Source organism: Anopheles ziemanni, chromosome 3, assembly GCF_943734765.1.
Source record: "Anopheles ziemanni chromosome 3, idAnoZiCoDA_A2_x.2, whole genome shotgun sequence".
In the NCBI taxonomy this organism is placed as follows: Eukaryota; Metazoa; Arthropoda; class Insecta; order Diptera; family Culicidae; genus Anopheles; species Anopheles ziemanni.
Window position 1 is genome coordinate 9,002,472 of NC_080706.1, and position 27,826 is coordinate 9,030,297.

The 27,826-nt window shown below is 47.4% G+C and overlaps 4 protein-coding genes across 4 annotated transcripts; 1 reads left to right on the top strand and 3 right to left on the bottom strand.

The window, feature by feature from the left end:
- Positions 1–1,062: 1,062 nt before the first annotated feature.
- LOC131289745 (kelch-like ECH-associated protein 1B) lies at positions 1,063–12,952 on the bottom strand. The gene is made up of 4 exons (XM_058319053.1): positions 12,926–12,952; positions 3,849–4,550; positions 3,081–3,763; positions 1,063–2,719 (listed from the first exon to the last, which is right to left on the bottom strand). Exons 2-4 carry the CDS (start codon positions 4,515–4,517, stop codon positions 1,063–1,065), a joined length of 3,009 nt encoding a protein of 1,002 aa, XP_058175036.1. The 5' UTR covers positions 4,518–4,550; positions 12,926–12,952.
- Positions 12,953–15,765: 2,813 nt separating this feature from the next.
- LOC131287637 (uncharacterized) lies at positions 15,766–17,252 on the top strand. Its single transcript, XM_058316704.1, has 3 exons — positions 15,766–15,956; positions 16,027–17,020; positions 17,096–17,252. The coding sequence occupies exons 1-3, from the start codon at positions 15,789–15,791 to the stop codon at positions 17,167–17,169; spliced, it is 1,236 nt and encodes a 411-aa protein (XP_058172687.1). The 5' UTR covers positions 15,766–15,788; the 3' UTR covers positions 17,170–17,252.
- Positions 17,253–17,506: 254 nt separating this feature from the next.
- LOC131286456 (ER membrane protein complex subunit 1) lies at positions 17,507–21,215 on the bottom strand. The gene is made up of 6 exons (XM_058315410.1): positions 20,970–21,215; positions 19,765–20,894; positions 19,642–19,659; positions 18,376–19,209; positions 18,141–18,293; positions 17,507–18,072 (listed from the first exon to the last, which is right to left on the bottom strand). Exons 1-6 carry the CDS (start codon positions 21,074–21,076, stop codon positions 17,507–17,509), a joined length of 2,808 nt encoding a protein of 935 aa, XP_058171393.1. The 5' UTR covers positions 21,077–21,215.
- A 420-nt stretch (positions 21,216–21,635) lies between these two features.
- On the bottom strand, positions 21,636–25,463 carry LOC131286944 (DNA-directed RNA polymerase II subunit RPB2). Its single transcript, XM_058315956.1, has 3 exons — positions 25,445–25,463; positions 21,901–25,319; positions 21,636–21,828 (listed from the first exon to the last, which is right to left on the bottom strand). The coding sequence occupies exons 1-3, from the start codon at positions 25,461–25,463 to the stop codon at positions 21,739–21,741; spliced, it is 3,528 nt and encodes a 1,175-aa protein (XP_058171939.1). The 3' UTR covers positions 21,636–21,738.
- Between the last annotated feature and the right edge of the window lie 2,363 nt (positions 25,464–27,826).

A 27,826-nucleotide genomic window follows, 5' to 3' on the forward strand; every position in this document is an offset into this window, starting at 1 on the left:
ATGTTACACTTCAGTTTTATTATTAAAAATAATAATAGTAAAAACCTAACGGAAATTCTTCTAAAAACAAAATCCCTCCCCCTAGGGAGGGACAACTGTTACGTTGCGTTTGCTGGCGGGTAGAAGGGAAAAGGACACACGCCTTTGCCGAAAGGAAGAAGAAGGCGGAAGAGCAGAAAAGGCTTCGTACCATGTGGTATGCTTGGTTTTCTTATTATTTTTTTTTCTATCTCTATGCGGTACCCTGAAGAAGACCAAATAAAATCCGTTCCGGTTTGCATCGTACGCCTATCGGTCTTATACATGGTATAAGACAAACCGATACACACATCGATCGCGGGCAGTTATTCTCTACAACTTCCATTATTTGTTCAAGCTTCTACAACGGTTTCTACTGATTGTTTTGTGATTTTCGATCGTTTCGTAACCTGCTTTTAAACTACTATTCTACACTTTTGGACTTGCACGTAAGTAGACTAATCAGTGGAAAGCTCCAACGGCTGCAGGCCTCATCTTTAGCTCTGGTCATTCTATTGGTATCTGTTTTTGTTCCGTTGCGTTCTCAGGGAAGGCGCATGGGTGGGTTGGCTGGGGTTGGGGGGGAAGGGTAAAGAAGATGGTAAGCGCACATGCAACTCTTCGTTTTCTTAGGATCTCTATTGGAATAACAGCTAGCTAAAAACGGTACCACCGCTTAGCGTAACGCGTTTGGGAATTTGGTTGGCAGAATGAAACGCACAAAAAGATTAGGTAAAGATTGGCCAACTTAACTCAATCGATTGCTTCGAAGGAATGTCGTTGCACGTGCGATCCATCGGAGGGAGTCAAAGTGTCATCGTCGGTTACGATTTCTAATCGAGATGCGTTCGTTTGCATTCATTCATGTCGGAGGCGGGGGGAAGTTTCGATTCGCTTTCAGATTCATGCTAGATCGACAGCTAATTTTCCTTAATATTCTTGTGTTTGCACGGTTTTGGTTCACTGTGCACTTTCCTAACTATAAGGGAAGTGCCCTGCTTGCTACGAGAGTGGCGTTCAACATTGGGATGGCGGCATGGTGTGTCATAATTTGGCGCTCGGGGATGATCGCTGGTGATCGAACAAGAGCGGTGAGGAACTACCACTAACTCCATCAGCACCGTTTGCGCTAGCGGTTTTGTTGGCCACCAACGATGATGGTGATGAGGAGGAGGATGGTGGTCCCTGTGGAAGCGACGCACGTCGATCAGCGACGGCCCGAAGCTCCTCGGAACTGGAAAGAACTATTGCGGGCGTGGTAGGAAGGACACCCTCGTTGCTGGTTGATCGATCTCCGGTTAACGTTGGAGCGGGCAGTGCGGCGCTCGGGGAGGTGCAGTGTGGGGAAACGATGGCTGAGACAAAGCACGTGATACGCTTCTTAAGCCGCACCAGCGGACAATGATCGTCCCCAGCCGTGCCGCTAAGTGACGCTTTCCGTTTACTTTTCCCACAAAAGCTCGACGTTGCCCCGCTGTCCTCCGGTGGTGGAGATTTTTTCTCCGACGACTCCTGTGCGGTGGCTAGGGTGAGCGTGTACTTGTTGCCTTCGGAACCGGTACGCCTAAGGCCACCGATTTTACCACCGCACCTTTTCGTCCGTCGGCAAGGATGCACGAGAAGCGATCGTCGCGGAAGCCGGAACTGTGACATGTTTGAGTCAGTCTGGGCTGCGGCGAACTGTGGCAACAGTGGGGTGGTCGGTGGAAAGAGAGACGGTTCCAGCGAGGGGCAACCAGCGGGTGGCGGAGGGGGAGAAGAAGATGAAGATGGAGTGCCTTCCGAAGGCAAGCGTTCTCCTCCATCGTCTCCCGTGTCCTTATCACATTCCTCTTGACTAGAATCGGTGTCCATGGCAAACTGTTCGTCATTTTCATCTTCTTCTGCTTCTACTTCATCACCTTCGTTCGTTAACATTCCATGCCGTCCGGTATCTACGCATCGCTGTTCCCCACCATCCTCGTGTGCGCACGAACCTTCTCCACTACCCGCAGCTCTACTTGCACCGCCTCCCTGCGCTCCACCACCTCCCGCATTGTTCCCCAATGACCGCGACGATGACGACGACGAGGAGGACAAACACGAAGACCCTCCTCCTGGGGGTGCTGGCGGGGGTGGTTGTGTGCCGCTGACATCGTTGCGCTTTTCCTCGCCAAGGTATAGCCCTTCCATGTAGCTGGAAATGCACGAGGGTGTGTAGATGACGGCGGACGCGTGCCCACTCCGGCCAGACGTTAGCGGTGTACCCTCGTCCCAGACGTCCCGCGTCGGATCGTACACCTCGACGATGGTGAGAAAGTCTTGCCCATCGTAGCCCCCGATCGCGTACAGTCGCCCATCGAGGACGGTCAGTGAGAGAGCACTGCGGGCGATGCGTACCGGGGCCACCATGTCCCAGCACTGCTGCTCCGTGTCGTACCGCTCGACCGAGGCGAGCTGGCGCGTACCGTCGAAACCGCCCACCACGTAAATGTACTGGTGCAGGGCGGCCACACCGGCACCACTGCGCCCGTAGTGCATCGGCGGTACCAGCGTCCAGGCGTTGTTCTCCGGATGGTAGCACTCGACCGAAGCGAGGCGTGTTTTGCCATCAAAACCACCGATCGCGTACAGTAGCCGGTTGACGACGGCCACGCCAACACCAAGCCGTTTGGATTGCATAGGTTGCACTAGCGTCCAGCGGTCCGTTTCTGGATCGTAACTGGTAGGGAAGATAAAATGAACAAATTAAAGAAAAGTTCTTTTCGATTTTGTGATTTGTTTGGCTTTCAATTAGATGAGATGATGAGATGATTCGTGGCCTTCTAGATCACCTCTCAAGTCATTTTGAAACGAAAATATTACACTTTTTAACAAGTTCAATTGATCTAGTAGACATAGAGATTACATTATTTTCAAATGCAGTATCCGATATGTAAAGAAAAAGTGTTTTTGGTGGGCCAATCAGGTCATCCAAAAGACTACTCGTCTTAAATCGCAAACGACTTCGGCTTAGATTATACGCTTGGACCAAGTAAAAGTATCTCATCGGATATTGTAAGTAGATAGAGAAAAATACTCACTACTCGACCGTGTTGTGATAGTCCGAACCCGACGAACCACCAACCGCGTACAGCAGTTCGTCCATGACAGCCACACCGACCCGATTCCGTGGCACCGACATCGGCGAACACGGACGCCACGTTTCCGTTACCGGATTGTACCGATCGACCCAGTCGGAATCGTACGACGAGCCGGGTGAGTTATTTCGACCTCCAACGGCGTAGAACGTGCCCTTCAGAAAGGCCGCTCCCAGCCCGGACCGCGGTACGGTCAGCTTGGGCAGTGTTAGCCACACCTTGTCATCCACGTTGTAGCCTTCGAGCATGTCGAGGGAATGTTTGTAGTAGCCACCGGCAACGAAGATCATCCTTGTCGTGTTGGGCTTACGCTCACGGACCGCCGGTCGCTTGTGGAGCGTCAGATCCTGAAAGATCTTCGCCAGATACTCCCGACATCCGGGCGCCCGTCGGAGCACCTCACAGTTCTTCATCTGCTCCTTGAGGAAGTTGGGCGTCAGCAGCTGGCAGCGAACGGCCGACAGGATGCTCTCCATCTTCGGATACCGGTTGTCTTCGTCGTACTTGACCCACTTCAGTACCGCATCGTACACGTCCCGCTCGCCTTGCACGTTCAGTTCATCCTTGCGGATCAGACATATCAGTTGCATCACAGATAGTTGCAGGAATTCCTCCTCGCGGCAAATCTAAAATAGTTAAACCATGGGTGTGAGCAGGCGGTCTGGCGATTTTTATGCGGTCCTATCGCTCGCCAATGATGTTACCACTTACTTGTGTAAAATTACGTTCGATAAACTGGTTCGCCTTTTGGCGCAGCGTCTCGCAGCCATGCTGCTCGGCGAAGTTGGCGATCCCGATGGCGTTGGTTGGGTCGAGCTGGCGCTCCAGGAAGTCACAGCACGCGTCTATCACATTCGGCACCTGAAACATGGTGGCCGCCGGCAGCAGCTGGCACACGGTCAGCTCCGTCACGCGGATCTGGCCGGTGTACATGAAGAACAGGATGCGCGCCATCGCGGTCGGGCAAACGCCCTGCAGCTTCACCCGCTCCATCTCACACTCCTTCAGTCCACCGGTGAACATGGCCTTAAAGTAGGGGCTGGCCGCCGACAGGACGACCTTGTGCGCGTGAAACGTCTCCTGCTCCACCTCGAGCGTCACGTCCGTCAGCATGTGGTGCGAGCGCATCATGAACATCATCTTCAGTACCTCGCGCGCAAAGTTCGGCATGTAGAAGGTCATATCGCCCAGGTCCTCCTTTGGGCCCGTGCCCCCACCGTTGCACTGCGCCGTGCCATTGCTGCATGCATTCGCTCCACCGTCACAGGAGTTGCTGCCGGTCGTCAAGTGCATTACGGCCGGAGGCACACCGCCCACGCCGATCAGGTTCGGTCCGCCGCTGCCGAAACAATCGGCATAGCCAGCGGCCGACGCTTCCATCCCAGACGTCCGATACGGCTTCCAATCTGTAGGCTACGAAAATGGAAGAAAAATTTAAAATGAGTATTATTAAATATTCTCTTTAAAAACAGCAAAATTAAAAGTTGCTGTTATAATGGAGCTTAGTGACGAACACCTCATGCATCCAAGCAGGCACAGATATTAGTGTAAGTTCATTTCATGTTTAGATTGAATGGCATTTGAGTCTGATTACGTTTACCGGGCAACATTTTCAAACTGTTGCTCGAAAGTAGTGATGTATTCCATTTATCACGCCCTAGCACCAAAGGGCGTTGTGAGCATGTCATTTTAGCAGCACGCTAGAAAAACGGGATCACACACGGCGGACCGTCGTAGTCGAAAGACGGGGGTAAAAAACATCCAACACGCCATTATCAGCTGGCGGGCAGACCTCGGCTTGCGACTCGCGACCGATGGGGTCTCCATTTCATAGCCTAGACATAACGTTCCCTTGCGAGAATGTGAGCGCAACCGCGACGCACCGTCAGCCGATGGCCAACGTTAAAGAAAAAGAGGAAGAAAAAACACGGCGGATCGGCGCGGTTCGCAAAACGGCGCTGTCATCGTGCCCGACGCCGCCGCCACCGACGTGACGTCCTCACGTACGCATTCATTTGTTTACCTTCACCCCTCTCCTCTTGCTCACCGTGAAGTCTCCGTGTATTTTTCTTTCCGGATCCGCAACTTTCCACCGCCATCCCCGTTCCTGGGACATGATTACCGAAACGGGTGGGATTTTTGGAACGAATTACTGCTTACGCACAAACCCAAGGCTAGAAGAAGCGAAAAGCCAATGGCAAACTTGAGATGGCTCAGTGAGGAGCAACAGGAAGCGGCACAAACCCATAAACTCCGGTTTGAACCAATTAGCAATGGAAGTAGCAAAACCTTGCCTCAACCTAGGTCAGGATTATCAAGCTTTAGTTTACCCATTGCGGCTAAAAGACATCCAGCTTGTAAGCACACTGACAGTTGTGGTAAACTCGAGTAGTTTGTAAAGCGGAAAAGATCCAGCGCCATCGCTAACATGGGCCAGTGAAATAGTAGTACTGTTATGCTACTCGACACAAGGTATTGATAAGATGAAATTGTAGAAAAAAGTACACCTTCATCCGATCGAGTTACATTGCAACAACAATTAAGGGCAATGAAAAGAAGGAAAAACCGACTTCGAACGTAAATGTACTAAATGAATCATTCCTGATTTTAAAGCGAGAAGGGAACAAATTTGAAAACAACAAATTCTGCACACTACTAACCCCACACACTCATTTACATCATAGTAAAAAAAGGAAACAATCATACGCACACAGCTTCAGCCACATGGCCTTGGAGGAGCGTTTGTTGTCGGTGTGTCGCGAAATCGCTGATAATCGCGAACCCGTAATCATCCGTTGAACTCCATTCAAGCAAGGACTCCATCTGCGTCATGGACAATCCCGCCCGTCCTCCTTCCGTCCGCTTGATGCGATCGATGATCCGCAAACGAAGTATAATCACCCTCTAAGGTGGTACACACTATCGCAGTTGGCTGATCGCCATCGCGATGTGCAGTTTATTCAGCTAGTTTACTTTTTCCCCAATATCATCTCATCTTTATCTCTTATCTTGGGGGAGGGCGCAACCTTGCCCTCGTTACATCAACATGGCACCGTAAAATGGATACTCCCAGTTGAATAAGCTTGTCCATCTCAGGAGCTCAACCTACTACTGGGAATCCTACCACTTTGGGTTTTGATGAATCTGTATACAATTTCCTTGATATTTAACAGAAATTGGCCTACTTTGTACCAATTTTAGAAGTAGACAGCGTGTTTCTTAGCGAATGATCTAGGCAACGATTCTCTTCCGTGCATGTTAAACTATTTTCCTACGTCTCAGAAAGCATTTCATTTCAATGCCCCGGCATTCTTTTTATTTAATTTCAATTATGTAGTTCAAAAATGTACGTATTCAACATCATTATTTAATGTTTAATGATAGATAATACGCTACAGAACATAGGCAACGTAGCTCATTGATTTGGCTAACGACATGTTTTCAAAGAATCAGGGTTCAACACATTGTACCTACTAGCGATCTATCAAGCGATATATACATTAACCTGAATGAGCTAATTGAATCTAATAGCCATTAATCTAGACAGCATTGATCAACTTTCACAACGCAAACAATGCAAAATTGTTGGTAATAGTAAATATCTATCAAGCTTACGGAACAACGAATTTTCATAATGACTGAACAACCTTCGATTGTATCCAAGTACTATTGGTTCATGAAAACAATCATTTTTCGGCACTTAATTTTCCACTACCGCTTACGTTGATCGCTAAAGTTTTTCAAACACAATCAAGAACTGAGTCAGTTGTTTGGTTCAATTTTGTTCGTTTTGCGTCATGTTTGCGCAGTTATAGAGTGGTGTTTTTGGATGTTTTGTTTTGCATTTTTGATAACAGAAAATAAGTCGAGTGTTTTCCCTTAAGGTCCCCTTTATGCAAGCACTTTTACGTCCAAGCTACAACCGTTCTAGCTGATAACTCTCTAGATGAGCAATCTCGTTAGGACAAGAATGAAGAACTGCGTGATTTTCTATCACCTAAAATATCCCTGGAACTTGATACAAATCGGAATGTAAACGTTTCACTCGTGCATAGAGTCGATGCGTATTGTGCTTATCTTTGGCCCTAAGACACACAATGCCTGCGAGCTACAAAAAATACGTGAGTACTTTCTAAGTATTTGTCCTTAAGACGATCATTCTATAGGTCATTCCACATTGAAGGTAGTACCTTCGACCACTGACCATCGTACAAGCAAGGACACTTGCACTGATGAAATGTTGACATCCGGGTGTTTTATGTCGCCTTCGAATTGATTTCCCTTTCATGGAAATGTAAACATTAGCACCAACAAGATTGGAGAAAACCAGATTTTTTGGAACGCAAATTTATCCCATCAAAACCTTCCGCTCCATAGTACTCCAGTGTTCGCTAATTTGTTCACCACCCCTTGCCCCTTTCGAGCGCCCCAGCTGCACAAACTCACCAACCATACGCATCGTTGGAATGCGGCTTCCGGCCAGTGGTTACCGTTTCCGGGCGGATTGTTCCCACCCCGTTCACAACACATTCGCTTCGCAGAGGAAACGCAGTCACAAAATAACTCGAGCGTAGGTAGAACCGCTTAACTTCTTGCACTAACGTCTCGCACGACGTCTTCACTCCTGCGGAACACTATACTGCGGCGAAATATTTGCGCACCGAACGCTCTAGTGAAGGGCAATAGCGAATGCTAGAGTTCCCCGAAGCGTGGTGACGGTAACGGATGGCGTATAACGCCCGAGATCCTCGTAGCACCGCCAGGCGCGGCCGTTATCGGACCCACGATAACGAATAATGGTACCATCATCGTTAGACTTCGGATTTTCGCGGTCTTTATCTGCACAGCCCGATAGCGTAGGGTGAGGACGAGCGTGACAGTGCAATGGCGTTTAGCGGCGTGTGTCCGGTTGTCGCCTGCTGGTCGATAAAATTCGCCACTCCGTGGACGGTGGTCCGGTTCCAGAAGGAGAGATAATCTACGCACTTGACGGAAGGTCGGGTGATGAAATACACAAACGGTCGGTGTCTTTCTTTCCCCGGGTGCAATTAAGTACATTCAGGGAAATGATAATCAAATTTATCAAAGTCATCAGCTGATAAGGTGAAAATCAAATGTTATCAGGATGGTAACAAATCTTTGTTTAAAATAAGCATCACCGAAAAGATGCCGGATGGTATCAAGCATAACATGTAAGATAGTATATTATTAAATCAAATAATTGTGATACCTTAAGCTGTATGATACAATATAGCCTAATTGTGATAAATTTAATAGGTAAACTGCACCTATCTACTGTTCTTGTGTCGTGTTTTTTAATTCAACATTCTTTTATCTTTTCTTAGAGAATTACAAAATGACTGTTTTTTCTTTAAGATTCTATCATATCCTTCTTGATCACATACACACACATACACTGAGTCCTAGAAGCTATTAGGTTGGGTTTTGGTTGCTAATGCCAAAAAGTTCTCAACCAACCACACATCTTGGCATCATCCCAGTTGCGTCAGTCCGTATTGTGTTAATCCGGTCCGCAATCCGTTTAATCCGGCATCGACGCATCATCACATCGCTCCACGAACAGGGAAGCCAAAATTCAATCATTTTTGGCAACCTAGCAACCCGGGTAAGTTGCCAACGGTAATAAAAATCAGGTGCAAACATCGCACCGTACGTAGCGTATCAACGACGGAATTGCGGTTGAGGGAAAGGCGTAAAATCTTTACCTGGGGCCGGAAAAAGCTACTCAACGATTTGACGACGTTTGGCGGATGAGTATTATTGGTACGTGTGAAATCAAGTTTAGTATATCAGTGCGTACGTAACGGCTTCCTTCTTCGTACGATGAGGAAAAGGTGACGGATCTTTCAGTTATTCATTACTTTTCTCCAACTCTTCCTGCAAGTCACGGTGAAACCGTTTTAAAATCCCCTTTGTGAGGTGTGATTAATATCTCGGCCACAATGATGAGCACACACGTTTTACCTTCAAGATGGTATGAATGACTAACATATGAAGTTGTCCCTCAGTATAGGGAAAGTGGTGATGTCTTTGAGATTCAGTTTACATCAAAGGCAGACTTCTGTAGGTGAAAGAAATGTGCTGCAAGTGTGGTTCATTTTTCTACTAGCTAACTTCCAGTGCTGTAAAACGAACGATTCTTTATAGCAGACATAAAACATGACGTACTAGACTGCGGCATGTTGACCAGTTTTCGTTGTGCTGTGAATGCGATATTAATAACAACAATATTTGAAAATTACACTTAGATTGTATCACCATCAACTTATAATGCACCAAAGAGTACGATTATTCTAGTGTAAGGCGTCTTGTTTTCGTTCTTATAATCCCAATGTTGACCCTATTTGCCGTAAAATTATGCATAATCTACCCTCGGAAGAGAATTTCATTTCTTCTGCCGGATACGTAATAATAGGGGAAGAGATGTGATTTACATTACGGTCATCATGGCCGCTCACGGTACGTTAGATGATGCTGACCGTCATCATGCAGTAAACCTAACCCCTCGCATCCCCGCCAGTCCCCTGACGGGGAACAGGAAGAAAGAGAGCGCACACTTGCCCAACCGGGGGGGTGCCTGTGTGGCGTAATAATTTTCCGATAATCGTGGGTGCTAAAAATAAGCACAGTCGGGCGCATCCTTCCGAGCAACAACAGCACACCACGATGAGCATTGCCTCATAGAAGGAAAAGGAGAGTAAAATCGTCATTTGTGGCGTTCGTTGAAGAATGGCGGTATGAGATGTCGAATGGGAGAACGAAACATCTTGAACTGCTGCCATGATGTGTCGATTACTTGCTTAGAAGACACTTAACCGTTAGAACTTGCTAAAAGCACTCTCATGTACTGGTCCATTGCATTTTTTTTTATTGATAAATATTTGCCAACCGTGTCCTCCCCGTTGGATTGATTTTGACGCTTCGGATTGTTGAGATACTTGTCTCGTAAATCGCAGTAATCTACAAAAATGTTGTTTTGCCTAGCCTTTTCAAAGCCCTAAGTTGGAAATAAGTTGCATGTTGGGTCATGTACCACATCGTTCGGTCATGTTTCGTCGTTCGCTCTGAAATACGTTTCCGTCTCAGCCTCCAGACGAGACCAGTTAACTGCGACTTCAAATGGCGTGGAAAGGCATGCAAATACAAACCTGAAGCCAACCAAGTAATCTGAGCACGTGATTTTACTAAACGCATATGGAGAGTACATTTGTTACCACCAAATCGCTACCAAACGGGAGGTAATCCCTGTTCGCCGGCGATGATTACGTATGTAAACAAGTTGAACGTAAAATGTAAACCTACTTCACAACATGTGGCAGTCGGCTACTCCCTCGGCAAGGGGGTTGTGTCTGTGTCGTTGAGAAGTATCTAGAGGATCTTTTTCTTTGCCCTTGCATTACATTACTGCTATCCTACCATCGACTAGGACCACTTTACAATGCACCTACAATTGGAAACATTATGTTCAACTCATTATCAAACAAAAATTAGGGAATTTAGGGAAGTGAAATGGGAAACTATGAAAGCATACAAGAATACACACTTGACTTTTTTAACGGTCAATGGTGCTCGGACCACTCGGTGAGGGCTCGCCCTTCCACAACGGCTGACACTGCCCTCGATCACTGGGGAACGGTTTCGTTTCCCGCGTATGACCACGATCAGATCAGTATCGGCCCGGTTTGGAACTTCGAATCACCCTCTTTGAGAGCAAGAGCAACAGAGATGGAGCGAAAGAGCGCGGTAATTCCGCGGTTGCCAGGGGGTACAGTTATGGTTGGCGACGGCACAGCACGGCACGACAAGGGACGACGGGCCGGGGTGTCTTTGCTGCCGGTTTTGCCGAATCATGCTGATCGTCCAACAACGCGAATGGGTCGATAGAACCAGCGCATGGCGTGGGGTGTGTGTGTGTCCATGGGGGATGGGGAGGTGTTCATGTTTACAACACACACTGTGAAGCGCAGCTTGTACACATCGTTGCGCAAAATCCCATGGCAGGCTCGTGCTCGCTCGTTTGTTCGTGCGTTAGCCAGCGCGCCGTCAGCGACTGATCGTACAATGTTAAAAGGCCGCTTTTGATGGTGGAGGAGTGGCAAGAGGGGTGCAGTGGATGCCTCGCAGCAAACCCTGTTTGGCGCCGGATCGTAGTAGTGCGTGGAAATACTCCACCAGCGTGTAGGTGGATACATCCAGCAACCCAAAAGCAGCTAGCGATCGAAGGACACATTGTTTTGTTTGTTTCATCTGAGTGCAGATCAACATTGTTTGCAAGAATGTAGCACAAATCTAGAAATCTATACAGAGAAAGTTTAGTAACCTCAGCACCTCTTACCATTGTTAATGTTGCCTCTCGCCTCTCTTTCCCGCTAATCGGTTGGTTGTTTCCACTAGCGATAAGATAAGACTCCGCCAGACAGACGAAGGAACTTTGACTCTTTGCTCCAAGGATTTGATAAATTATCCATCGGATGCGCACGGAAACAAAACCACGCGTCCAAAAAATCGCAATCTGGTTGGTCGTAGTAACCATGTTGGGGTTTGGTCGTAGAATAAAAACAAGCTACTTGATCCAACCACTAGCAAAAGCGACGTTTGACGTCAAATCGCTTCCCTTGAAATATTCTGAATTGATGGAATTCTTCGGTTACCTTCCCAATAATTTAAATGTTACCGCTTCGTTCCTGGCATCCCAATCCAGTACGCTCTGTTTGCTATCTGAACACACACGAGACGAACAATTTGGGTCATTACACATTTGCGACCAGAGTCCGTCTGGGTGTTATCAGCCCAGCTGCGTTTCCGTGATTAGGATCTTGCGTTTTTTTCCTCTATCTTGGTAGAATGTTTATGTACCGATACAGGGAAGAGGCATTCGCACGGACTCCTTATCAGTGATTTCGTGGGTGGTACGATATAGTCGTATTGTTTCAATCTACCGTTGTTTCGCATGAAACCACTAGGCCTCCAGACTCCCGGAGAAGAACTTGCTTCGCTATTGTTTTCCCTCGTGCACACGTGATTGGAACGATTTCGCACGTTCAAAAAGCCGTAAAAGGCTGGCTGCCCGTTGCGATACTTGTCTCGGCACGGGTTTGCGCGAGAACGATAATCAAGCCCGAAATACGCCATCGGTCTCGACGATCATGATGTTTTACCACGCGGACACAACTACAAGAACGAATGAACGAATCGTGCTGATTCATCCCTCTGATACGTCGTAAGGTAAGGGTGGGCAGCCGATGAAGCGATGATTTCCTTACAATAGTAAAATAAAAGCGTGTAAATGACCCATCGAAACTAGCTCTTGGCGCTTATCAGAATCGTTCACAATGCATGTGCCAATTCTGCATCTCCGGTGCGAGATACGGAATGGCACGAACATCCGGTCGTGAAGGATGACAGTTCAGAAATCGCTCGCAAACACAGTGGCTTTTTTGCACTGCCTACTCTTCGGGGGTGCTGCTGTTTTTTAACACAACTGATTTTGTTTCAAGCATGTTTTGTTTTTAACTGCAAAAACCAAATTGTTGAGTGTTGAGCAAAGGAAAACGAAATGGCTCTATTTTCGCCTTTACATAACAGCCACTGTTGTAGGGGTGAAAATTGTGCAAGTGCTTGACTGATGGCCAAATACGACACTCGCCGGAGTGGGGTTTTTTTCTTTGTTTTGATCGAAGTTTTATCATAGTTCCAGTTTCGGGGTATGAGAGGATAAGTTCAGTTGAAGGTACGTCCGTTGGAACAATAATGCCCGTGATACTTACTACCGGCTAAATCCTCGGCTGTTTGCAATCTTCCTTGGACGGGGATACTGGGCTCTTGCAATGTGTCCGGGCGCGTATACGACGACGTTTCGCGACACACAAAACACACGGTCCTCTCGTACCACCTCGTCCGATTCGGAACAGTACACGCAGCGAGCAGCAGATTCGATGTCCGACCTATTTCAATGTGCAATATCACCACCAAGAGCACTACTGTATGCCACTAACGATTCCGGTCACCCCCGCCGCCTCACCTATCCACCATCACTTCTCGATGATATGTTGCTTTCTTTCCACACGAACTAACTCCTGCTATCATTCATATCATTCCGTAGCAGGAAGAATGATTCCTTGTACCAGCTTAGCCTACGAGCGAAGCGATTACACGAAATTTAAGCAATACACAATCACACACCACACCTACGCAGGGTCAACAGATGCCTCTCGAGACGGTTAGCCCGAGGGCTGGGAAAAAATCAATCAGAAAACGGAATCTACGAAACAATCACTGGGGATGAGGAAATATCTACAACGCAATCCGTTGACTACCGAAAACTCACTGATCTGCTATCTAGTGTTGACAGAATGGGGATTCGGAAGATTCGAAGATTCGACCCCTAGACGGATTCCGAAGATTCGAATCCCATTTGACGGATTCTAAAGATTCGACTCCCATCTGACAGATTCTAAAGATTTGATTCGATTTATTATTATTATTTTATTTGAATGCGTCTGCATTGCATTCATATTAACGGACAAAGTAAATTTTTTTATATTCTATGATACATGCACACAAGAACACTCCTAGTATAAGCTATGTGTCAAGCAATATTTTAGATACGCGGATTTCTCTGGTCCCCATTATCCGCGTAAGTCGGATACTGACTGTAGTTATGTGACTAATTCGACTCAAATCATTGTGAGCCGATTCAAGCAGTTTAGGATTACTCGGGGTCCACACTACAGCGCGACGTCGCCTGACAGGAGCTGAACTCCATATAAAAAAAAAAACCTGTCCGCCTGTCAGGCGACGTCGCGGACCCCGGGTTACGATATTAAATATAAATCATCAAACGAGAGGGGGCATTGGGGCATTACTCTACAGAACAATCGTATCCAACTCTGCTCCATTCAAACAACGGTCGCCATCGATTGCACAAGGAGGTACATCTTAGATTTCCCAACTAGCAAAAGGAGACCACTTTCTGGAGTAGGGCAGGTATTTTCGCACAGTTTTGGTTAACACCGCCAGCTATCAATGATTGATAGTGTGGTGAAATCCACCAGTACTACTTAAGGGACCTGATCTTGTTCCTTCCATACAACGGCCCCGAGCAATCACCTCGAAAGGTAAATCGCCGAGTCCCCCAAGGTACCACTTTCCAGAGTGTAAGAGGATATTTTAGCTCTGTCTGTAGTTCCCACCGCCAATTAAAGTTGGTTGATAATGTGGTGCCTCTATCAAGAACAGAAAGGGACGCAACTACAGCGAGATGTGTAGATACTATTAGTTCTTTTCGTACAGCCATGACCACCAATTGTCCTCATTTACGCGCCCCTGTTCATTTTTTTACTCATCATCTTCTTCTTCTTGGGGTAACGACCTCTTGGTCATGCCTGCCCGTTAAGAGCTTACGAGACTTGTTTCCCTGTTGTACGTGGATAGTCAGTCCTCTCGTACAGGGGAGGGTCCGGTCTCGGTTGGGATTCGAACCCACGCCGTTGAGGTGGTGAGCCCCGGCGCTCATGGGCCGATTTTCTAACCGGCGCTACCGCTCGACTGTCGCGGACCCCCCCCGACCGCAATAAATGCTACTCTTCTTGGAATAAACTCGTTAAAATCTGTTAGTCTGTATGTTCCCAAAAAGAACTAGATTGTTCGTGTTGTTTGAATACAATTAGAAGAATAATGTCAACTATACTGATATTCGTATGTAAATCATGAATTGAAACACATCATATGAAAAATCGGCATTAGATGAGCATGTATGATATGACGGATTGGGATTCGGATTTGAAGATCCGGATCTCAGAATGGATTTGAATCGAAAGTTTCGAGTCCCTGTAGGGATTTAGTAGATCCCCATCACTTCCTATCCAATGTACAAACCACGGTCTACGTACGAGTAAGGTCACTGTAAACTGCGAACTGTGTAGAGTATGTTTGACAGATGGGTCAAAAGCAGCTCGCTCTTTTTAAATTCATCATTCAAGTTTAGAGTAAATTAACCAGACTAACCGTTCTTTCGTAAGAGGCAAGTGAAAAGGACTTTTAAGATAGTATACAAAACTACCTCGACGTGATTGGAGTATTTCCAAACTATCATCTAAATAAAATATCCAACCTAAAGAGGTAAGCTTCGTCATGACATAAACAGCACTAAACAACAGCTTTTAAAGATAACAAAATCCGACACATTGAATACATAAACAAAACTAAGAACGATTGTCAAAAAATTATTTTATTTTTCCAATAAAATTAAACCGACTTGTTTACAATGAACTCACCTGAATAGTAATTACTTTGAAAAAAAGTCTACACAGATGTCAAATGTCAAATTCATAAGGTTATTAAATTAATATGGGTTATCGGAATTTTGTAAATAACAATGATTTATTAAACTAATTCGTTATAATGATAACAGAAAAGTGCAGGAAAATAACTTATTGCATTTGCCTAGAGTTCTGGTCTAGCCTTTAGAGCGTTTTTAGCTGTTGAATTAATACAATTTTAAGTAATGATTTGTTCCAGCAACCTTGCACCGGACCTGGTGGAATTTAGATAACTTCAACAGCTGGCATTTCAGTTATTTCGAAAAGGCGCCATTGGTGACAAGAAGACTCTTTTTAACCAACAGACAAGATGTGGTGGCTTGTTGCTAAAGATACAATTGACGAAAACAAAGATTTTCTGTACAACGGACGCGACGCGCACAGTTTCCCAGCGTGTTGTTTGTGCATGAGCTACTCGCCGTTCCTGTTCTATATAACATCGCAAAATGCGATGGACACTTTGAAGCCAATTTTGGATGTAAGTATCGCTTGTGGCACCAATCGAACGATGCCGATCTAACTTGCTTGGTGTACTTGTTTATCCGTAGCCAAAATTGAACGTGTTCTGTGCGGAATGTGTGCCAAGGGAATCTGATTGCAACAATTCGGAAAGAAGGCCATTCTATCAAACCACTTGTTTGTTTAATAGTGAGGAATTTCTTTCCTTTTTTCGCGAGTATAAATGTACAAACCCGTACTACAAAGTTTATCGCCACGTGGATAGGCTCATCATTACCGAAGACACGAAGATAAGTCCCAACTACAAAAGGGTGTTACGCAAACCTGGCCCGAAGTTAGTAAAGATGCAGAGGATGCTAGAGCTCTTTCCGCCGGTTCACCGAATGCCGTTTCGAAAACATACGGACGTAGTGGCCATGTTTCAAGCTTTGCGGGACAAAGCGGAAGAAATACGTCAATTCTATCATGACGGTAGCACCTCCAGGCTCCACGATAACATTGACTGGCTGGTCGATCGTACACCCTTGCATCTAAGGCAACGCACAGCATCGCGCATTCCTAGTGATACGGAATTGCGCTCAACGGAAGCGGCGTCGGAGTCGTCGTCGGAAGCAAACTCGATCGTGCTTACCCAAGAGAGTTCTTCCGATTGGCGAAATGATATAAGCAGTAGTACGGTATCCATGCTTAGTGACACGGTCCCTGCAAGTACGCAGCAATCCACGTTCCCGAGCCTAAGCTCGCAGATGAGCCAACGCAACACCAGTTCGCAGGCATGTCATATTAGCAGCCAATCTGTTTCCTCCACAATGGACAATCCGATCTTATCGGAAAATATTGGAAACGAAGTGCCCGCACTAGCGCCGATTGAAGACCTTCCGAATATTTCGTCCACTTCTTCTTCGGGCAGCGAAATGGAAGCAAACAGGAAAACGATTGTGGCCCGCCGTGGTGCCGTCGTGATCCACGACTCGCAGGAAGCGGGCCCAAGTGGATTACAAATGCACCAGCAACACCAACAACACCAGAATCAACCTGAAGCTGCCGAGCCGGCTTCTAAACGACGTCGTGCATCCCCGCGTCGTAAGTATCAAAATAGCATCACATTCACATTACCTTATGTTTCTTAACTGGTTATGATGATTTTCAAAATTACAGCCATGAATCCGTCCCCAGCAGACTTTCAACGCGGACACGCCGGTGCTAGAACACCCCGGTTGCATGGTGGTTAACATGACGGAATTTTATTTCTGTGTATACAATTTGTCCTGTGAATTTAATTTGTTAATAAATGTTTCTCATTGTTTGAACAATCTTCGCGATTTAACGAAAAAAATAATGTTTCGGTGTGTGATGGATGGTTTTCTCATCTTGACTTTATTTGGTCTAGAACGTAACGCTACCGAAATGGAAATAGAATAAAATAAATCTAACGCAAGACGTTAAGTTAGTACTGACTCCCTAAAGAAATGAACATAACATAACGAAAAAGCGCGTGGAACTGAAACAGAAAATAAATTGCAAATGCATTGAAATGTCTTTTTGGTAGTATAGGATGGTGCCATGGCTCTACTTCCACGCCTGCTTGATGATTTTCTTCGAGGCTAGCTGCTTTACTACACAGGATGTGGTTGTCAACACGAGCAGCACGACGGTGATGAGGAAGTAGTCGAAATCTTCCTTCAGCAGATCAAACGTTTTCGAAGGCGATACACGCGTCACGAATAGGTCGAGTCCGTGTACCAGCACCAGACAAGTGCTCTCCAGCCCGGACGGTGCCGTGTGGATGCCGCGTATGTTTGCCACCGTTTGATTGTAGTTGACGAGGATCTCGTGCGGCAGGGGAAGCTCCGGCATGTACGGCAGGATACCTTCTTCGCGTGCCTTCTCCGGGGACGTCACGGGGCGGCGGGGATCGAGCAAGGCCCAGGTCATCTCGGCAACGGCTCCGGTCGTCAGCCCGATCAGGATATGTTTGCTGGTGATGCCCTTCTCGGTGATGGTCTCTTTGAGGGATGCGACGGCCATCGGCAGTATGTAGGACTGTCGTTCGACCATCGGGAGAGGTGGAGCGTCCAGTGAGCTCCAGACGGTGCCATTGGTTTGTGTTTTCCCTTCGTACAACTCGATCGATGCTGTAGAGAAGGAACTGAATAATGTAACCGAACGAATATAAACACTTTTTCTCGCGCCAACAACTTACTCATCTCCGTTCGACGTGCTTTATCATTGTAGTACGAATAAACCAGCCAGTTCTCTGAGTGCACCATATGCAGTGGTGGACGGATACGTTTGTGAGACATCGAAAACACAATCGAACCGGACACGACGTCCACTAGATGCACGTTTAATATGCCTGCGAAAAAATACCAAAAACAAAACCTCATCATCACAAACAGACACCAGATAAGACCGCTAGGATTACTAGTGGCACTTACTTTTGTGAATATTGTCCGGACCGTAAGTCGCGACAGCCACTAAATTAGGATTGATGTACTTGTACAGCACAGACCGGTCAGCCATAACGCGACCCTGCGAGTGGACGTGCTCGATCGGGTTCTTACCCTCACAGGCAATGATCTTTTGCGATTTACCGGCACCGCTCACATCAATCTGCCACGTGGGTATGGTTTCCAGCTGGTTGCCGTCGGAAGTCGCCCCCGGCCGGTGCTTCACAAGCAAGCCACGCATCTGCGCCGTCTCCGGGTTGGTGGTGAACAGATAGAAATTGTCCGCATACACTGCCAGCGATTCCGGCAAGACGTGCGCCTGATCGTTGTAGTCCAGCAGCAGCAGCCCCTTCAAGAAGTCCGGCCCGGTTTGGTGGAGTAGAGCGACCTGCTGAACACGATACGGCAACTCCACAAGGCCACCATCCGCCACCGGCTGGCCAGTGATCGGGTTAAAGATGTACAGCAAACCGCGCCGTGGTTCGGTCCGCTCTCGTCCCAGAATAACGCACTGGGCAGCCAGTGGATAGAAGCGAGAAGTTCGCTGCACCAGCAGCCTCATTGGCTGTCCATTGCCGAAACCGGTGAACGAAGGCAGATAGCGTACCCAGTGGTGCTTGCCCGAAACGTTATCGATGCCGAATACCTTGCCGCTTGCGGTGACCACGATGAGCATCTTATGTAGACCGAAATCGTCCCGCACCAGGCCGGCACTTTGTGCCGTCGATGGAACCGGCCCAATGCCGAGGATGTGCAGGAACAGGTTCTTCATGTGCACCACCTGGGACGAGATGCGCCGCTGGAAGGCACCGAAAACGTCCCCTGGGAGTATCGAATGGAAGAGTTAGTTTGAGTAAGAAAAACAAAAGCAATTATGCCAGCGGAAATTTATAAAAGAAAAATCAAAACAAATCAGCAAAATAAATTATTGTAACAAGCGAAATAAAGATAGTAGATATTAAAATATAAAAATATGTTTTAAAAAACACACACAAAAGCATAATAGAAACTTATTGAACCTCAAAATACTTGAATCGAAAAAACACAATAACAAAGCAACCTATCGTGAAGGAGAAAACTGCGGCATAGTGAAACCAACACAAAAAGCAATATTATTTTAAAGCCTACTTAAATCTCAAACACACGGCAATTCAAACGAGAATTTGTCAAACTCAATCTTGAAGAAAAACTCAAAGAAGCCTCCCATCTTCGAACTAGAACAACTTCGAACGGGGTCGGATTAAGAAAACTCACATTCCAAACCATTTTCCTCTTTTTGACCATCACCCAGCAGCATGATATGTGTGTGTGTGAAAGGGGAGAAGTTAATGTACATTAACCAGTCAACGATATTCACCCACGTTCTGCCTTACTCACCATTTTTGTTATTCAACTCCTCCTCGATGGCTCCTTCGGCATCGGACAGTGTTAGATCGAGAAAGTCGGCTGTCTCTACCTCAGCCAGGGCCTCTTCGCGCACCCATTTGATTTTACCCTGCTGTACCAAAACGATGGCACCATCCGCCGCGGACAGCAACACTCGGCAAGCGAGTCCCGGTCTGGCGGTGGAGGAGGATTGTTGTTGCTGCTGCTTGCAGCGGATCGCAACAAGTTCCGGATCGCCCAGTGACTCGCTGTATTCGGTGCTGAACTCGACCGGATCGAATCGTACGAAGTCACGCAACCGATGCGCGTTGACCGTAAGCCGGTTGTTCGTCCTGTCGACGGTTCCCTGAAGAAGGATGGGTTCGCCTTCCTGCACGGTACGGTCGATCAGTGCCGAGTCGCGTGGTCCAAACGCTAGCTTTTGATCCGTGCGCAGCGAATAGTAGCGTCCATTCTGGATAACTGCCGGTTCACCTCCTCGCACTGGCTTCGGACTACCGATGGCTTCGGAGCCGAGAGGCTTCGATAATACCGTGCTGGTCGCATCCCCTGCTAAATCGAGTGCGAGCAGCTGCTCCTTGATGGCACACACGAAAAACGTCCCAGTGAGTGAACAGCGGTCCTTCGCAATCCAGCCGGCAGCGATGCGACTCGTCGTCGAGCGTGCCTGCTGGCCGGACGTAGCCTGGTACGGTGTCACCTCGAGGTGCGATCCCCACACCGGTACAACATGGTACAGCAAACCGTCGTGTTCGAACCAAACGGCGGCCAGTGCCGCCTCTTCCGGCAGTGCAGGCAGCAGAGACCATTCCCATCCGAGAGTACCAGTGTTGGAGTTCCAGCCGCGCACGAGGGCCGGATTGCTTCCGGTGACGGTGACTACATCATAGCCGAGCGCAGCTGTACCCCGCCCAACCCGAGCCCCTGTCGACGAAGGGTTGGTGACGTGCAGCAGCTTCACTGTGCCGCGGGGGCCACTTTCCAGCACCTGGCGCCAAAGGAGTTCCCCAGTTTTGGCGCTTATCGCTGCCAGCACGTTGCTCTCTGTTGTCACGATTATTCGATCAACGGAGGTGATATCAAAGGCACCATGGACTATCTTTCCTACATACTGCTGTCGCCTGAAACGGTACAAAGTCCCAAAGTTAAAAGCACAGCCATTGTTGAGTCATTGCACGCGGCTTTAGTGCACTTACCAGTCAAATTTTCCTATCTGGTCCTCAAATAACCCGCTACAGGTCGACAGCGCGGCGAGCAGCAAAACGATCCCCCGGGAACAGATACTTCCGGCGGGGTGACTCATTTCGCACGTTTGCACTCACCCAAGTGCAGCCCCGTGTACCGAGTGTACGGAAGTGGTGCGTTTTAGTCAAAAATATCTTACTTTTGCTTTGCAATCTCACCAACGCGAGGCTACAAAACGATTCTTTCCGCTGTGTCGGTCGGCTGATTTGGACTTTTCTGTTTTTTCTCGCCAACATGACAGCTGTCAATGGGTTCAAGCGTGTAGTTAAGCACAGCGTAGGTAGACCCAATCCGAGTATGCTATTTTTAAATTGACCGTTCATGAATCCATCTGAAAACTTGACATAAAGATTTTGTTCGTAAGCTCAAACAACGCCTCATGTAATTTCAGCTTTAATTATATAACAATATTTTAAATCGATGCCAAGAAAAAAGTAAGTAATGCATATTCGTACAAATCGTGAAGCTTACATGGGCTCAAAGTTGATTGTAGATTGTACTACACCATAACGGTGGTAAAATCAATAAATCCTAAAAACAGCAAATACAGGAAGCGATGTAACTATCAGTTGCTTATAAATAATTCTTAAAAAGTTGATGACATAGGAACGCCGCAATTCATAAAGAACCGTCGTTTATTTAGTATAATTAAAAATACTATTAAGTTTAATCAAACCACACGTTTTAGCGCGCGCACTTATTCTTGACTGTAATCCGGCTTTACAGCACCATCAGACGGGGCGCAATGTTCATTGCCATCAGTTCCTGGAATAGCAGTTTCGCGGCATACGGTAGCTTCACCTGAGATATCTACGATAGGAGAAAAGCGGGATTTAGTTGAAACGCCCAAAACATTATTCCCACTGTTGCCTCGGTACTTACCTGTGTCTTATTCTTGCAGCCCTTACACTCGAACGTATTGTTACGCAAATTCGCGATCGCAATCAATCCGCAGAAATTGCACACATGGATCCGATAAGGATCGGACACTTCGAACAGACGTTCGCGCAAAAATTGTGCCGCTCCGTGGGAAATCTGACAATCGCGCTCCATCTCACCGAAACGCAAGCCACCGTCGCGTGCACGACCCTCCATCGGTTGGCGCACGAGGATCTGCACCGGACCGCGAGCTCGCGAGTGAATCTTGTCGTCTACCATGTGCTTCAGACGCTGATAGTAGGTGGGGCCGAGGAACACCTGTGCGTTAATCTTGCGGCCCGTGTGCCCATTGTACATGACCTCGTTGCCGCGCAATTGGTAACCGTACTCCTGCAGGAAGGTGGAAATCTTCTGCACGTTCACCGCGTCGTTGAACGGCGTGGCATCACCGATTTCGCCCTTGTTCGAGCCGAGCTTACCCTGAATGCACTCGATCAAATGCCCGATTGTCATACGCGATGGGATGGCGTGCGGGTTGATGATAATGTCCGGCGTAATGCCCTCGCACGTGAACGGCATATCCTCCTGTCGGTACTGAATACCGCAGGTACCCTTCTGACCGTGCCGAGATGCAAACTTGTCGCCAATCTGCGGGATGCGCACCGAGCGCACACGAATCTTGCAGAACTTGTATCCCTCGCTGTTGAGCGTCAGCATCACCTGATCCACGATACCGGTCTCGGAGTTGCGCAGGAACGTGGATCCGTCTCGCTTGGTGTACCGCTTGGTCGTTCCGTCCAGATCGTCCTCCGTCTCCGGCAGGGTAATCGTTTTGCCGATCACTACGTCGTCGCCGGAAACACGCAGCCCCGGTGCGATGATACCATCCTCGTCGAGTTTATCGTACAGTGCGTTCCGCATGCCCTGGCACGTCTGTCGGTTTGGCTTCTCGAATTGCTCCTCCTGGTCACCGATGCGCTTATTCTCCGAGTCCTTGTACGAACGGTAGAACACCGAGCGGAAGAACCCTCTCTCGACGGCGGACGCGTTCAGGATGACACTGTCCTCCTGGTTGTACCCGGTGTAGCACAGAATGGCTACGATCGAGTTGATGCCTGCCGGAAGCTCACGGAATCGCAGGTACTCCATCGAGCGTGTCGTAACGAGCGGTTTCATCGGATAGTAGAGCACGTGCGCCAGCGTGTCCATGCGCACGTGGAAGTTCGTAATGTACACCCCCATCGCCTGCTTACCCATAGCACTCTGGTAGGTATTACGCGGACTCTGGTTGTGATCGGGGAACGGAATGATGGAAGCACATACGCCCAGAATCATCGCCGGGTGGATCTCGCAATGCGTGTAGGTCGTACAGTAGGCGTACTCCTTGATCTGCTTCAGATCAAACGGTGTCATCGCGATCATGACCGTTTCCTCCTCCAGCGTATCGATGTACTCGACGACTCCCGACGCGACCAGCACCTGCCAGCCGTAGTTGTTGTAGTCACGATCCTTCAGCATATCGATATGATGCTTCCGCAGCAACAGGCTGCCATTCTCGACGATGAGCAGCGGTCGACAGATGCGCCCGGCGTCGGTGTAGATGCGAATCTCACGGTCACGGATATCTCGAATCATCGACACCTCAGACACGATAATATCCATCTGTCGCCGAAGTTTCCTCAACGTGGCCATGAGCTGCTCGGGATCTCGATGTATTCCCACCCAGCAACCGTTGACGAAGATTTTCGTCGCATCGGCGATTGCCGACGGTGCAATCTCCTCCAGATTTTCCATCGACCACTCCTCCAAGAACTCCAGAATCGGAGACGGTTGCGAACCGACGGAAATGTACGCCATCAGGGCGAGGTTTTTCACCAGACCGACAGCGGCACCCTCGGGGGTTTCGGCCGGGCAGATCATGCCCCACAGCGTATTGTGCAGCTGGCGCGGTTTGGCCAGTTTACCGTCGCGCCCGATCGGCGAATTGACACGCCGCAGATGGCTCAGCGTGGAGGCGAACGTGAGTCGATTCAACACCTGTGACACACCGGCCCGCGCTTGATGGGCCTTCTTCTGGTCACCCCAGTTACCGGTGGCCAACGAGTACCGCAGCCCGTCGGTGATGATCTTCGTCTTGATTGCGAGCTCGAGGTTAAAGTCTTTGCCACGATCGATAAACTTCTGTGCGTACATGCGCACCTCCTTCATCAGATTCTTGAACAGACCCCGGAACAGGAAGGCAAGCAATGGACCCGCCAGATCCAATCGCTTGTTACCGTAATGATCACGATCGTCCAGCTCACGCCGACCCAGGGCCGCAAGCAGCAACCGGTGCACCATGTACCCAAGGAAGTACGCCTTTTTTGTCTCACAGAAGTCGGACACACCGACGTGGGGCAACATTTCCTTCTGGAGGATTTCCTTGGCGTACTTGATACGCTTGTCCTTGGTAACGCCCGGTCGGGCACCGCGCGCACCGATAAAGTTGAGCGCCACGTTTTGCTCCTGCACGACGAATGCTTCGTCCAGCGACGGCTTTACCATTTCCATCATCTCCGGATCGTCAAAGTCGTAGATGATGTGCTCGAGAATGTCACGATCGGCGACGAATCCGAGCGCCCGGAACACGATCATGATGGGGATCTCCTGTTTGACGTACGGCAGGATCGCGATTACGCGCTGGCCGATGGCGGATTTCTTTATGCTCTGACCACCGCGGGCCATCATGTTCACCCACAGGGTCGACGTCGGACGGGAGCTGTGTTCGAGACAGGAACGAATTTCCGTTTTGTACGCGTATTTGCCATCCTTCATGCTGAACACGTACACCGTGTTGGTGGCCATTTTTTCCTGTGCGATGAGTACTTTCTCCGAACCGTTGATGATGAAGTAACCGCCAGGATCGAGTGGGCATTCATTCAACTCGGTCAAATCACGATCGGTAAGCTGCGATAGTAGACAATAGGTGGATCGCAACATGATCGGAATTTTGCCGATGAATGTCTTTTGGTGCTGCGTTTCTACCGGGTCCTGTCCCTCCACCAGCTTTGTTTTGGTAATGTCAACGTACAGCGGTGCCGAGTATGTCAGATTCCGGAGGCGGGCCTCGTTCGGCATCATGGGCGACGGGGAGCCATCCTTTTCCCAATGCGTCGGTTTCGATAGATAAATTTGTTCGAACTTGAGCAAGTACCGAGTGGGGTTTTCGATTTCTCCCGAGGCGTGCTGCGCCTCGGCCGTCAACTCGATCGCGGGCGAATCTTCGACGATGCGCTGCACCGACATCTGGATGAATTCATCGAAGCTATCCAGCTGCTGCCGCACCAGACCTTTCTCGTCGAAGTAGGCGTTGATCACGATCCAGCATGCTTCTTGCCACAGCTCGTGCGAAATCTCCTCCGGATCTTCCTCTTCGAAGTGTTCTGCGATGCGTGTACAATCCAACAACACCGCGAGCATTGGGAGGTGGGAAGAGAAAGTATGGATTACGAATAAATCACCACACAACGATGCGGGAGTTCAACTTTAGCACGCAACGATAACTTACCATCTTCGTTTTCATACATAGCTGTGTTTGGTCACTTTTCTTTCCCGTAAAATGCCTTAAAATTGGAAAGATAAACTACAACGTTTACTGCGTCACCTTCACCTTCTTTCAATGGCGGCACCAGAGACGCTTCTGACATAACTAGTGCAGGTGCGAGCAGGACGCAAAGATGAACCGGCAAACGTCAAAGTATCTATCGCATGATAGCCCTTGGATTACCCTATAACCGTTGCAAACCGATTCATAAAACCGCCATATAGATGGCGCACGCGTTGAATCGGGTGTTGTTTTGAAATGATCGTTTGGAAACATTTAGTCTTGAACACGTGGTGAACTTTTGTTCATTTATATTTTTCTTTATTTTTGATTTTCGAATGCTTGGTCAACTAAGATGAAAACTATTTTTTATTTTTCACAATTTATTGTTTACCCTTCCGATGAAATTTAAACAAAAAAAAAAACATAAGGAGTTTGTGTATCCATACAGTGCGCAACATCGTCGTCACGGCGTGTAATTGTTGTTTCAACACACCACCAACAACACACAACCACACAACAAACTACTCGCATTGTGATTCGTGCGGTCTTGCACATCATCTTCCTGTTTTCATACATTCATATTCTCTCATAAGATGTAGTAGCATAACACACTAGAATAATCTTTTTATTCACGGTCCCATTCATCATACCATTTTGGGATGTGTCTCCGTATCCTTTCCGTAAGCGCGAGCACACTGTAGTAATTTATTCCCATGTAATTGGTAGCACATGGCACGCATGAAACATGCCGTAAATAGTTCGAGGATAGCATTGTACCTTCAACTCTATGCCGTTTCTCCTTTTATCGATTCCGTTCCGCAGTCGTTTGCTGATCTGATTTACTTTTTCCTGCTGGTCCTACAAGTTTGTTTCAGCCATATGGATTTGCTCTTGATTCATCCAACTGTGGGTTTCCTTTTATTTTTGCTATTAATTTATTAGAATTTTACTTCTTTTCTGAATAGCGTTTTTTGCAGTTTCTTTTTTCAGTACTACATAGTAATGTTTTTATACATTTATATCCCGTCGAGAGCTTGTTGCCGCGTTTAGTTCGAGGTGTCCAGCTTCGAATCACTTCCCCTTCGTGTTACGTTCTCTTTTAATGTGTTAACAGGGTTTACAAATGTGTAAGCTATACAAGGGAGGCCCACACTCGAGAAAAGCTAGCAGAGCAAATCGATTTCACAATGATGAACTACAAAGCGACAATTAGAAGTGTTTAAAGAAACTATCAAATTATTTTTCATTTTTAAGAAAAATACACGAAGATATTAAGAAGAACGATCAAGCAGTTTTTCCGGTTTCAGTTCGATTATAGTGTTTGTATAAGCTTCCCTTTCCAGTGGATCTCTGTACTCCGGATCTCATTCCCAATGCAAATCGAATGAATCCAGCCCCATTCAAGTTCTACTTTATACATACTTATCCCCTAAAGTAGCAATGGAGGATACATAAGGGAAAATAAATGTGATCAGAAACGAGGAGTACAGCGAAGTCTGCGGTGTGAAGAAACCACGTAGTGTATATTGAAGCCTACGGAACAACATGCAATCAGTAAACTGAAGAACAACACTACAACAACAGAGTAGAGAAATTCAGCAGTATGGTAAACTGCAAATTTGAATTTATTCAAACACTCAAATTTAGAATTATCCTGAAGAAAAATGATTTAAAAGTCAAAAAGTCGAATGAGGGGTGAGGAAAATAGGGGAAAAACAAAGCGAGAAAACGAAACATGAAAAATATTAGCTATTTTTGTTTTATACGAAGCCAATGTCATCGAATAAGTGAATAAGTAGTAACAAGCACCAACACCAGATCAGAAAAAGTGTCTTTCGGAATCGCCTGTGGAGGACACAAGGGCTTCTTTGAACAACAGAGATATGATAACAAACACCTAAAACAGGACAACGAACTAGGATGAGCCCCGAAAGTATGAAACCTTGAGCGGGTGGAAACGCCAATGTAAACCGAAATGAAACGAAAAACGAAAGAATTATAGATCAGGTAAAATTTTCTTAGCCGTCCTACTATAATAACACAACATATATCAATTCGTCTAATGGCTTAACTCTAAGATCCCTTGTTTCCTACAACGCTTCTTTAAAACGCTAATCGAACTAAATCATAAAAAATACATGGGAAAAAGAAACACGCCATCGAACACGTCGTCGTCTGGACGCGCGATTCCATTGATGCAACTCACGCTGATCGAATCTCATTCCATTTCGCACGGAAGGAACTTTACCTATCGTTCCTTTTCCTCTATTTCTCCACGTCCAGCGTAACACACCGTATACAAACAAAAAACCACACACAAATCAGGAGTCTGATGTTGTACTC

What these genes read in the sequence shown, in the direction of transcription:
- LOC131289745 (XM_058319053.1), bottom strand. Translation starts at nt 4,517, where the DNA reads ATGGAAGCGTCGGCCGCTGGCTATGCCGATTGTTTCGGCAGCGGCGGA. An exon ending in TCGAACGTAATTTTACACAA is followed by an intron (nt 3,764 to 3,848) that starts GTAAGTGGTAAC and finishes TAACTATTTTAG; the next exon opens with ATTTGCCGCGAGGAGGAATT. An exon ending in TATCACAACACGGTCGAGTA is followed by an intron (nt 2,720 to 3,080) that starts GTGAGTATTTTT and finishes CTTCCCTACCAG; the next exon opens with TTACGATCCAGAAACGGACC.
- LOC131287637 (XM_058316704.1), top strand. Translation starts at nt 15,789, where the DNA reads ATGTGGTGGCTTGTTGCTAAAGATACAATTGACGAAAACAAAGATTTT. An exon ending in CTTTGAAGCCAATTTTGGAT is followed by an intron (nt 15,957 to 16,026) that starts GTAAGTATCGCT and finishes GTTTATCCGTAG; the next exon opens with CCAAAATTGAACGTGTTCTG. An exon ending in ACGTCGTGCATCCCCGCGTC is followed by an intron (nt 17,021 to 17,095) that starts GTAAGTATCAAA and finishes TCAAAATTACAG; the next exon opens with CCATGAATCCGTCCCCAGCA.
- LOC131286456 (XM_058315410.1), bottom strand. Translation starts at nt 21,076, where the DNA reads ATGAGTCACCCCGCCGGAAGTATCTGTTCCCGGGGGATCGTTTTGCTG. An exon ending in CAGATAGGAAAATTTGACTG is followed by an intron (nt 20,895 to 20,969) that starts GTAAGTGCACTA and finishes GTACCGTTTCAG; the next exon opens with GCGACAGCAGTATGTAGGAA. An exon ending in TCCGGACAATATTCACAAAA is followed by an intron (nt 18,294 to 18,375) that starts GTAAGTGCCACT and finishes ATTTTTTCGCAG; the next exon opens with GCATATTAAACGTGCATCTA.
- LOC131286944 (XM_058315956.1), bottom strand. An exon ending in GCTGCAAGAATAAGACACAG is followed by an intron (nt 21,829 to 21,900) that starts GTAAGTACCGAG and finishes CTCCTATCGTAG; the next exon opens with ATATCTCAGGTGAAGCTACC.